Below are 12,200 nucleotides of genomic sequence, written 5' to 3'. Positions count from 1 at the left end.
TGCAAGCAGAGTGAAAAGGCCACACTCCTATGCCTCCAGGAGAGACTCCTAGGCTGTGTCCTGGAGTGGCGGTACCATACCTGAGTCACCTGGAGGGAGGGAGTGGCCCACTCTTGTGGAGAAGCAAGCCCTGAAGGCCAGGCTGGGGACTGTCATGTCTCTGAGTATTGTTCCTGCCAATTGCACCTAGAGCAGCCCTTCACTCCAGAGATCAAGGTGATGGTTTTGCTGGACACCCTAGTTTCCGACCACTCTGCAGCACGTATGCCTTCCTAGGGATAAGCATTAGAGGATGGAGGGACATGCCATGCCAAACCCTCAGTGTTAGAATCCAGAACTCTGCACATGTTAGCTCCCACTGTTAAGCTGCTCTGCGGGGTGTTCCATTTGGTTTAGGAATCTGTAAACCAAACCAGACCCTGCATGGATAATCTAGGATTACAGACCACATGTCAGTGATATGATTCCATTCTGCCATTGAATTATGAAAGCATCTACATACCTTATATAAATGAATGGGCATCAGACTAAATTATCAGACATAAGGATTTGAAGACCATGATATTTAAATGTTCCAATATATTCTTCTTTGCCTTTTGCAACCACTGAAAATGTATCACCTTTCCTTAGCTTGCTGTATGTACAAAAAGACTCAGGTCTGTAGTGTGCCAGACCCTGTGCAGACGAAGCTGGCCATGATGGTCGTGACAGGTGGTACTGTCCTTGTGGTCTAAGTACCAGTTTACCATGATCTGAGCAAATATACTTCCTGGGCTGTGAGATTCTGTGTCCATGCCCTTCTCCTAAGATGTCAGTTACGCCTCAGCTCCTTAACAGCTATGTGCTTTTGTGGCCCACTTCTGGTTTTCCTCCGGCCCTTAGCTTGTGCTGAGTTTAAGATCACTGTGGTTAGTCCCCTGAACTCACTCGGTGTCTATGAACCCCTTTGTCAAATCAAGCTCTTTGTCATAGTTCCCTGTCAGTAACATGAGAGGAGACTAGGACCCCTGCATGGAGCTGCCAAGAGGAAGAAGTGAGTTCACACAGGGAGAGCTTTTAAAATAATGTCTGACGTGGGTATCCCCTGGGTAAGAGCATCCCCTTGGTAGTGGGCATTCACTGGGTAAGGGCATACCCTGGGTAGTGGGCATCCCCTGGGTAAGGGCATACCCTGGGTAAGGGCATATCCTGGGTTAGGGCCAGTGGGGCCCAGACCTCACTCAGAAGAACTGGAGATGCTGCTGTCTGCCCTAGTACTATATCCATATTCTTTTCTGTTGTTTCTTTACTGTGTGTGCTTATGTATGACAGAAGGGCACACGTGTGTCATAAAATGTGTGTGGCGGTCATAAGACAACTTGGTAGAGTTGGTTCTCTCTTATACTTTCCGTGGATTCTGGAACTCGAACTCGGTCCCTTAACACATTCTCAGAGGCTAACCTTAATCTAGACAGCTTCTCAGAGACTTGCCTCCCAGGTGTCGAGTTAACAGTTAACTGTCACAGCTGGTGAGGTAACTCAGAGAGTAAAGGCACTTGCCATGAACGTCAAGTGACCTGACTTCAATCCCCAGGACCCAGGTAAAGGTAGGAGAGAACCGACTCCACAGTTGTCTGTGACCTCCACACACATGCTATGGTGTGTGTGCCCACATACACAATAGTATTGTTTTAATTTACAGATATAAATATATACACACACATTTATTTATGTGTATTTCATTTTCATTTTTATTATCACATTTATTTATTTGGGTGTGGCATACATGCATGGACATGCTGTGCTTGTGGAGGTCAGTTCTCGCCTTCCACCACATAGGTCCCAGGGATCAAACTCGGGTTGTTAGGCTTAGTGGCAAGCATCCACCTGCTGAGCCATCTTCCCAGCCTCACGTGTGAATTTTATGTATATCTATTGTATGCATATGCATACACACAAACTTTTTTTGGTTTTTCAAGACAAGGTTTCTCTGTGTAGTCTTGGCTGTCTTAGAACTTGGTCTATAGACCAGGCTGGCCTCAAACTCACAGAGATCCCCCTGCCTCTATCTCCCAAATGCTAGGATTAAAGGCATATGCCACCACTGCCCAGCAACACACAAACTTACTTTATCTGTTATTCCCTTGTTTTCCTTCTGATCTTCCTAGCTTCATTTTTCTTTCTGTTTTGAAATAGGTCTTGTTGAGCCAGGTGTGGTGGTGGACGCCTTTAGTCCCAGTACTCAGGAGGCAGAGGCAGGCAGATTCAAGGCCATCCTAGTCTACAGAGCAAGTTCCAGGACTACACAGAGAAACCCTGTCTCAAGAAAGAGACAGAGACAGAGAGGAAGGAAGGATGGAGGGAGGAAAGGAAGGAGGAAAGAAAGAAAAGATCTTGCTATGTAATCCAAGCTGTCCTTCAGTGTTCAATCCTCCTGCCTCAGCCTCCAAAGTGCTGGGGTTTCTGGTGTGTACCACCATGCCCCGGTGCACCTCTCTACCAACAAATAAGTCATATCCAGTTCCTAACATAGTAGGTACTCAGTAAATGCCACTGTCCTTCTGCCTTTTCCTCCCGATCCACTTTACATGTCAGCTATTTAAACATTTAAAATTCAAATGATTTTTATAAAATATATTAAATCTCCAGGCGGTGGTGTCACATGCCTTTAATCCCAGCACTTGGGAGGCAGAGGCAGGCGGATCTCTGTGAGTTCGAGACCAGCCTGGTCTACAGAGTGAGTTCCAGGACAGGCTCCAAAGCTACACAGAGAAACCCTGTCTCGAAAACAAACAAACAAAAAGACAAAATATTAAATCAGTGTTTCTTTGCTTGTGTCTTTATTGAATCCCTGCATAGGCTCCCTCTCCTCTCATGAGGAGTCAAGTGACTGTGGCTGGCAGGGTCAGCTTCTCCAAAGTCTCCCTGTGTCAGCTGATTGTGTACAGTGTGTTTAGATCACAGCGGAGAGACGGTGGGGACCATAGCTGGACAGCTATGTAAAGATGAGGGTCTGTTTGCCTCAGCATTTCTAGATACCAATAGTTCCTCACACTGTGAGACTGTGTCTTCTCAGTTACTTTTATATCAGTATCATCTTGGGGGGTGGAAGAAAGACCAAAAATAACTTTTAAAATGCCTAATGAATTAGGAAACCAGAGTTAGAGCTCACAAAGGCAAATCCTTGAATAACAGATTTGGAAGGATCATAGCCACTGTGTTGATGACATATTCTGATAAATGGTGGGCTTTTTTGTTATTTTGAAAACCTTTGTTTTAGGAGGTACTTTCTTTCAAAATCAGGAAGCTGATAGGTGACATTTGAAGGGTTTCTTAGCTCCAGAGAAAGGAAGGTTGAAGAATTACAGGGTATGGATGGATCAGTTGGTCCTTGATAACTGAAGGGCCAGTAGGCCCTGGAGAGAGCAGTTTCAGGCCAGTCAGAGGCAGTGACAACATCTAGTGATCCAAGGAGTCAGTGGGTTGCAGGGAGAGAAGAAACACTGTCCTCATGTGCATGGGAGTGACACATGCAACCTCACTGGACACGAAGGACAGGCCAGCTAACTCAGAAAATCAGCACTGTCTTAAAAAGGGCGTCCAGCTGCAGTGAGGTGGGCAGGGGTTTGTTTCCCTTGGCTTTGTTTCTGCTGAGTGGGTTTATTTTTGTTTGCTTTCTTGAGACAATGTCTCCCTGTGTACCATGCCCTGCCTATCATAGAACTTGCTATGTGGCCCAAATTAGGTCTACACTTCCAGCAATCCTCCAGCCTCTGCCTCACCAGCACTGGGGTCATAGGTCCATGACACTGTGCCCATCAAGACGTGAAGTCTTTATGAACTGAAGACCTGCTGTCTAAAGTGCTCCATCCTGCTGGGGATGGCTGGGAATGTTCACCAAGACCTTAAAAGGTCTGTGCCCCTCAGGGCTGGAGAAGTGGCTCAGTAAAGAGCACTGGCTGCTCTTGCAGAGGACCCGGGTTCAATTCCCAGCACTTTCGTGGCAGCTCACAACCATTTATAACTCCAGTTCCAGGGGATCCAGTGCTCTCTTCTGGTCTTTCTGTAGGTACCAGGCATACAGGTGGTGCATAGATATACGTGCAGGCAAAACACCCATATGCATAAAATAATAAATCAAATGTCCATGTCCTTAATGGAACTTATTTTTAAAAGATAATCAGATGCCGGGCGGTGGTGGCGCACGCCTTTAATCCCAGCACTCAGGAGGCAGAGCCAAGCGGATCTCTGTGAGTTCGAGGCCAGCCTGGGCTACCAAGTGAGTTCCAGGACAGGCGCAAAGCTACACAGAGAAACCCTGTCTCGAAAAACCAAAAAAAAAAAAAAAAAAAAAAGATAATCAGGGCCAGGCAGTGGTGGCGCACGCCTTTAATCCTAGCACTTGAGAGGCAGAGGCAGGTGGATCTCTGTGAGATCAAGGACAGCCTGGTCTACAAAGTGAGTTCCAGGGCAGCCAGAGAGAGCTGTTACACAGAGAAACCCTGTCTGGGGAGGTGGGGGAGAATTGTAATTTCTACCCCTTACCACCAATCTGTCTTCATGTCAATGACAAATGGTTTCTTTTTCCTGTTTTCTTTATCTTTCTCACCACCGTGGGCAAAATACTGTCGCTATAAAAATAGAAGTAGAATTCCTATTCAACTAAATTTGGGGGTCTTATTTCTTAAAAGATAATCAGGGCTGGAGAGATAATAGCTCAGTCTGTAAAGTACCTACCATGCAAGCACAAGAGGTCTCAGATCTGATCCCCAGAACCCACATAAAGAGCTGTGTGTAGTGCACCTGCTTGTGATCTCAGTACTGGGGAGGTGGAGACAGAAGGCTCCCTCCCTGAAGCTGTGCCAGTGGGCTAGCCTGTGCTAATCAGTGACTACCAGGCCAGTAAGAGACTGTTTCTTAAAAAAAAACAAGGTCCATGGCACATGATGAAGAATGACATCTGAGGTCGTCCTCTGGCCTCCGTGCAAATGTGCACATGTCCCCATGCATATCTACACGCACATGCGTGCACACAAAGCACACACACACACACAGAGACAGAGACAGAGACCCAGATGCAGACAGAGTTACACACACACACACACACACACACACACACACACACACATTTAGCACATTATTTGTGGTAGAAAACACTAAGGATAAATGAAGTGTGAACTAGATATAGCCCCAAATATAATTCTTCTCTGCTTTGGCCTGTGACAGTTCCTGCAGGCCCCTGCTACCTACCCTGGACAGGATCTGCTAGCAGGCTTCCTAGCTCTATTTAAGAGAGAGGATTTTGCCTTTAGGAGCCCTAAGACTTGGATGCCTTAATATCACAATTTCCAGAGGTGCAGCCAGAGTACAGTATTAATGTTCACTAGAAAGTGCCCAGAAATCAATAAAATGAGAAAAATGCAAGGAATGTTATTGGTTGTTTAAAGTGTTTTATGGATGTGATTTCATGGAAATATTTAAGATAAAGGTCACCTTCAGGCTATCAGGTGCCCAGTGAAAGTGCTGTATCCTTTCCTCTTGATGAAAGTGCATCAGAGTCGTTAATACTCACAAAAATGTAAACCATCACTGGTACTGAAGAAGGATGTCCAGGAGTTGTTCTTGTTTTCATTACACATATAAAGGTAATATGTACTCAGTTTGGGCAAATCATTGCCTTTGAATCTGATTTTAAAACCTCAACCTTGCCGGGAAACACACGCCTTTAACCCCAGCATTTAGGAGGCAGAGGCAGGAAGATCTCTATGAGTTCAAGTCCAGCCTGGTGTACAGAGTGGGTTCCAGGACAGCCAGGGTGACACAGAGAAACCCTATCTCAAAAGCAACAACAAAACCTTTATCTTATTCTAACCATTTAGAAAATTAACAAAAATGAATCACATACATTGCATGTTCTCTTTACCAATTTTTTTTTCCTGCCTTGAGTTTATCAACCACTATAAATAATTTTCATTCTGTGTTGTCAGTGGGCAGGGACTGGGCCAGGTGTTCTAGGTTCTTGGCCTCTTACTTAAGAATGAAATTAAAGCCCATGTAGATTGCAGAATAGCAAGGAACCTTATCAAAGCCAACAACTAGAACTGGAGATGAACACTGTCCGGACTAAGAGCAGGCCACCCAACTGAGGGTACTCAGGGCTGGCTCCAATGATTGCTTTGGGACTTCCTTTTCCAGAGTTTAACTGTAGAGGGAGTTTGGTTCGTATGGGTGCAATTTAGGTGGTTCTCCTCTTCTGCCTGGAAGGTGTGGATTTACATCAGCCCTTGCTCACTGTGCATGTCCCTTCCCACAATGCGTCTGATTTTAATCATAGGTATGCCCAAATTACGTATGCCCAAATTATACACAGGCATAGATGGAAGTAGAGAATTTTCTTTAAAAGTTCACTTTGAGGACACAGTTTGCCTACTTGCACATGTCCCCAAAACCAGTCTAGGGCGGATTGGCCCATTGCCTGTAGTTCCCAGATGGTACTCTAGGATATGTTCATTTGAAACCAAGGAGTATCAAAGGGCTGCTCAGGAGAGTAATTTAGTATTCTTGTTTAGCACAAGTCTATATACAGCTCTGTAAAGGTTAGGGTCCTAGGTGCTAACAGGTTGCTAGGTACATTGTTCAGAGATGGCTATATGCACAGCCCAAGTTATTCTCTATGATTACCTGCCTTATTAGGAAGCATACTCTTTCTAAATAAGCAAAGACTGACTTGTTGGGAATTGAATTCATTTTTTTATTTGAAGAAAACATGTGGTGGAAGTCTATATAGTTAGGCCCCTTAACCTTACTTGGTTTAGTGAGTAGACCTTATATTGAAAAAATCTTTGTCATGGGTGCTAGAGAGATGCCTCAGGAGTTAAAAAACACTTGTTCTTGCAGAGGATCCAGGTTCAATTCCCAGCTCCCACATGGTGGTTCACAACCATCTGTAACTCTGGTTTCAGGAGATCAGATGCCTTCTACTGACCTTCACTGTTGCTAGAGTTTTCCTGGTCCTGCCTGGCCACGGTCAGGACAAATCTCTCTTACCAGATTTGTATGGCCGTGGCAGGCTTCTTGCTATCTGTTCTTATATCTTAAATTAACCCATTTCTATAAATCTGTACCTTACCACATGGCTCATGGCTTACATCCTGTTTCTCTTGTGGCGCTAGCAGCGTCTCCTCACTCAGCCTTCTTCCACCCAGCCTTCTCCTCTCTGCTTGTCCCGCCTACACTATCCTTCCTGCCTGGCTACTGGCCAATCAGCGTTTTATTTATCAATCAATCATAGCAACATATATTCACAGCATACAGGACATCCCACAGCACTTCACAGACATCAGGCATTCATGAAGTGCACATACATACACACAGGCAAAACACTCATGTGCCTAATATTAAATAATCTAAGAAGTGGTTTTAAGGATCACCTTGTCACAAGGGGAAAAAAAAAGAGTGCATATGTAAAAACAATAACACTAAAATGTTACAATTGGTCACCAGGACAGGATGGAGTCAGTACCAAGAACTGCTGTGAGCTTCTGTGAGCATTCCCGAGACAGTAGCCTTGCCCGTAAGGGCCAGGAAGCCAGTGCTGTTCCAGAGTTGGAGCTGGGTTGAGTTCGGAGCATGTTTAGTTTGTCCAAATGTTCAGCTACTGTTACTGAGACAGCCACATTTTGCAGCATGTTTAGTTTGTCCAAATGTTCAGCTACTGTTACCGAGACAGCCGCGTTTTGTAGAGTCCAGCAGATTGAGCTGGCACTGCAGAAGCTGGGGACGTGCATATAAAGAAGGTCCATGTGCCATGCTGTACCCTTCTCTCAGCCAGACAGCTATTACTATATGCTGCATGAATCCGGGTGGCATGCAGGAAGCCTGGATTTCGGGGTTACTCTCATGGGTACACTATGAAAGAAACATAGATGGACGCACTAACATTAACTCTCAGGTCACAGTTGCATGTCACACAGTAATCATGTCTACATGTATGTATAATGTAGGTTACAGGATAACCACAAAAGAGTTAAGGAGGTTACAGCAGAGTTCAGAGAGGCTTTCCTAGGGACAGGCAGAGGCTGATAGAGATGCAAAGAGTCTGTGGGGAGAGGCAGATAAAGAACCCTGCTGGAGAAGCTTCCCGAAACTCTTCCTCTGCAGAAACAAGACGCAAGTTTAGGTCAACTGCAAAAGTGGACACGCAGGACCGTGGAGGCCATGGAAGCAAGGTGCAGGACTGACGGGTGAACAAAGGGGCAGATGTCAGAGGTTCTCTGCCTGTTGGTCCATGCACAAGCCAGGTAGTCAGACGACAGGTTGGTGGAGGATCTGGTGTCAGGGGTAAGGTGAGAGTGTTGCATCCATCTTCCGTCCGGAGGTTCTGCCTCTCCAGCCATGGCCACAGAAAGGAAGGGCTGCTTCCTGAACTTATCATTTCCCCTCAGAAATACTAGTTACTGGTTTTTGATATATTGAAATGAGTATATAATTGCAAGTGATTTAATTTTATTATTTGTGTGCATGCATGTATGTACACCTCTGTGTGTATATATATGCGGAGACCAGAGCTCAAGTTTAGGCATTGTCTTCAGAAGCTATCCATCTTGGTTTTTGAGACATGATCTTTCATTGGCCTGCAGTCTGCCAACTAGGCTAGGCTGGCTGCCCTTGAGCCCCAGAGATCCTTCTGTCCCTGCCTTCCCTGCCTCCCCACTGCTGGGATTACAGGCATGGGCCTACTAACTCTTGGCTTTTCTTTTCTTTTCTTTCTTTTTTCTTCATTTATTTTTTTAATTTTAGAGACAGGTTCTCTCTGATTAGCCCTGGCTGTCCTAGAACTTGCTCTGTAGACCATGCTGGCCTCAAACTCAGAGATCTGCCTGCCTCTGTCTCCCCACTGCTGAGACTAAAGACATGTGAGACCACACCATGGCTTTTTAAATGTGGATTCTAGGGAATGGAGTCAGCGCTCATGACTACATGGCAAGCACTTTTGTTGTGTTTTAAAAACGGCAGGAAGGAGTCACACCATACAACAGGCCCACATTCGAGGTTTATTGAGGGAGTGGAGAGGAGGGGGCAGAGACCAGTCCCTGGGGATGAGAGCGAAGGGAAGAGAAAGAAACAGAACCAGGCAGGGTCCGCCTTTTATAAGGGAAGAGATGCACACAGGGGCTGCTCTTGGTGGCTGCAGCTGAGGATGTATCCTCTCAGGACCCTAAGGGCAAGCCAGTACAGATGCCTAAATGCTAACAATGTTACCAACTGAGCCGCCATCTCCTCCGCTTTCATTATTTAAGCACAAAAGCCACCCAGACTCATTCATGCTTAGTAATCTATTTGCGCCCCATGGTATTCATAGCATACCCTCTGACTGTAGTATGAGCCAAGCATGGTGATCTGCCCTAGCCCAAGCTACTCAGGAGGCTGAAGCAGGGGGTTAATTTGACCCCACAGAAGTGTGAGACCAGCCAGGCGGTGGTGGTGCACGCATTTAATCCAGCACTCAGGAGGCAGAGGCAGGCGGATCTCTGAATTCGAGGCTAGCCTGGTCTACAGAGTGAGATCCAGGACAGGCACCAAAACTACACAGAGAAACCCTGTCTCAAAAAACCAAAAAAAAAAAAAAAAAAAAAAAAAGTGTGAGACCACTCCAAGCAATACAGCAGACTTATGTCATTTTTTCCTTTTTGTTATTTATTTATTTATTTGAGACAGTGTCTCACTGTGTAACTCATGGACCTCACGCAGATCTACCTGCCTCTCCCTATGGAGTGCTGGCAGTGACGTTTATTATGTGTTTGTTTGTTTGAGACAGTGTCTCACTGTGTAACTCTGTCTAGCCTGGACCTCACGCAGATCTACCTGCCTTTGCCTGTGGAGCGCTGGCAGTGACGGTGGGCACCACCACACCAGCCACATTTTCAAATGGACAAATCAGGTTTATCAAAGGATGTCAGGGTTTGGTTGCTTGGTTAGTAATTTTTTGTTTTTGAGACAAGGTTTCATGTGTCCAAGCTGACCTTGAACTCATTATGTAGCTGAGTATGATCTTCAACTCCTAGCTGGAACTTTAGGCATGTACCACTACACCCAGCTGAGGTTTCATTTCCTTAAAGGTTTCTTTTCTTCACAGGATTTGAATCTTCTATGATTAGGAATTACCTTTGATCCCAGTACTCTCTCCCAGAGGCAGGAAGACCTCTGTGAGTTCAAGGACAGCCTTGATGAAAAATGAGTTTAGGCCAGTCAGGGTCATACTCTGAGTCCCTGTCTCAAAACAAAAACAAAATAAAACTGCCTAGAGCAAGCCGAATATGTTGGCGCACACGCCTTTAATCCCAGCACTCAAGAGGCAGAGGCAGGCGACCCGAGTTTGAAGCCAGCCTGGTCTATAGAGCATTCCAGGGCTACACAGAGAAATCCTGTCTTGGGGGAAAAGAAAAGAAGGAAGGAAGGAAGGAAGGAAGGAAGGAAGGAAGGAAGGAAGGAAGGAAGAGAAAGAAAGGAAGAAAGGGAAGGAGGAAGGAAGGAAGGAGGGAGGGAGGGAGGAAGGGAAGAGGGGGGGTAAAAAGAAAAAAATACAGATATTTCCTACCACTGTTAGTATTAAGACTCTCGGAAAATCTGCCCACAGCCCCCAGACAGTGTTTCTCTGTGTAGCTCTGTGTATCACTCTATAGACCAGGCCAGCCTCAAATTTAGAGATCCGCCTGTCTCGGCCTCTGGAGTCCTGGGATTAAAGGTATGCAACACCACTGCCTGATGTCTCTGAAAATCTTGACTGACATAGTGTTTTCACCAAATAGGTGCTGTCTTTTGGCAGCCACAATTCTTTCTAAGTTTTGCCTGGTGGTGAGCTAAAATCTTTTTTCACTACCCAGAGGAAATCACCCCTCTTCAGATGTTTGAAGACTGTGCTTGTATGGCACAGGTCTTCTTGCCCACCCTGACTTCAGATGACAGCCTGCAGTAGTTTCCAGATGCTAACAAGCCAGTGTGGTGGCATGCACACACAGTCCCAGCACCTGGGAGATGAGGACAGGAAGATAAGAAACTGAAGGTAACCTCTCAGCTACTGAGTGAGTTCAAGGGCAGCCTGAGCCCAGGATACATGAGACCCGGTCTCAGAAACAAAGTGAACAACAGCCTAGTGCTGCCCTTCAAGGCACCTCGCCAGCCTTGAGATGAGGCTGCTTTGCACCGTCTGTTTGTCCTTCCTTCAGAAACTCTTTCTTCCCAGGAGTAATCTTCAGGGCGACCAGTCAGCTTCTTATGGCTTCTCTAAAACTGAAACCTAGGGACAGCAAGGTGGCTCAGGGAGGGAAAGGTAATGCGATTAAATAGCTACCAATCCACAGAATCAGCTTAATGATCAAAGGAATGTATTTGGGGGTTAACTCACAAGACAGAAATAAGGGACTGTAGCAGGATCCTGGAAGGGTGAGGCAAGGGCCAAGCTGTTCTCTAGTGAGTTCTGCCCTGGTCCGTCTCAGCATCCAAACTCCATGAGGTGGAGAGAACACATAAGTGCATCCCAGGTCTTAAGGGTTCCTGGCGGCCACACCCAAGGGGCAGGTATCTAGCAGCTAACTGCTGCTTCACTGGGGCCGAGCCTCAGGGAAGGGTATAAACAACCACCCACTACAGAAAAGCACTTGTCAACAAGCGTGATGACCTGAGTTCAATCCCCAAAGTCCAGTAGGAGAGAACCTGCTCCCACAGGTTGTCTTCTGACCTCCACATGTCTGCCTGGCAAGTGCACACAGACACATACACAATAAATACATGTAAAAATAAAACGGAAACCTGTAAGTAAGCACACATTTGCAGGTCGCAGATGCTCAAGTGGTATTTTATGTGTTCGGATTTCCAACAAGAGGTTTCTTTCAAACATGAATTCCATTCCCCAGAAGTCGGCTTCTGATGAAACAGACTACGTATTTCTTGACAAACACCTATGATTTGAGATGTGCAATGTGATGTCATGATTCCTCAGCTTATTAAACAAATGCATTTTTATTTTTGTTTTCAGACAGTGGCCAGAACAATAGTGCCAGTAGTAAAAGTGAACGACTGAGTGCCAAGCTCAGAGCTTTGCCTGGGACAGATGAACCTTATGAAAGTAGCGGTAACAAAGAAATAGGCAAGTGCTGGTCCCCCCAGCTCCTCCAGCACAGCCGGGCGACGGAAGAGCCCGAGGTGGCGAGTGTGCCCTGGGG

The 12,200-nt window shown here is 46.0% G+C and overlaps 1 protein-coding gene across 3 annotated transcripts in view; it reads left to right on the top strand.

Moving 5' to 3' along the window:
- Window positions 1-12,200, top strand: part of Ift88 (intraflagellar transport 88) — a 107,048-nt gene that overhangs the window by 94,056 nt on the left and 792 nt on the right. For 2 of the 3 annotated variants that reach the window (XM_059273570.1, XM_059273568.1), the window contains exon 25: window positions 12,014-12,124. The exons of the other annotated variant lie outside the window; for it this stretch is intronic. In XM_059273570.1, coding sequence (XP_059129553.1) covers window positions 12,014-12,124 — 111 coding nt within the window. The remainder of the gene's footprint in view (window positions 1-12,013; window positions 12,125-12,200) is intronic. 3 annotated transcript variants of the gene reach the window in all.

This window comes from Peromyscus eremicus, chromosome 9 (genome assembly GCF_949786415.1).
Source record: "Peromyscus eremicus chromosome 9, PerEre_H2_v1, whole genome shotgun sequence".
Taxonomy (NCBI): domain Eukaryota; kingdom Metazoa; phylum Chordata; class Mammalia; order Rodentia; family Cricetidae; genus Peromyscus; species Peromyscus eremicus.
This window is presented reverse-complemented; position numbering and strand designations above follow the sequence as displayed.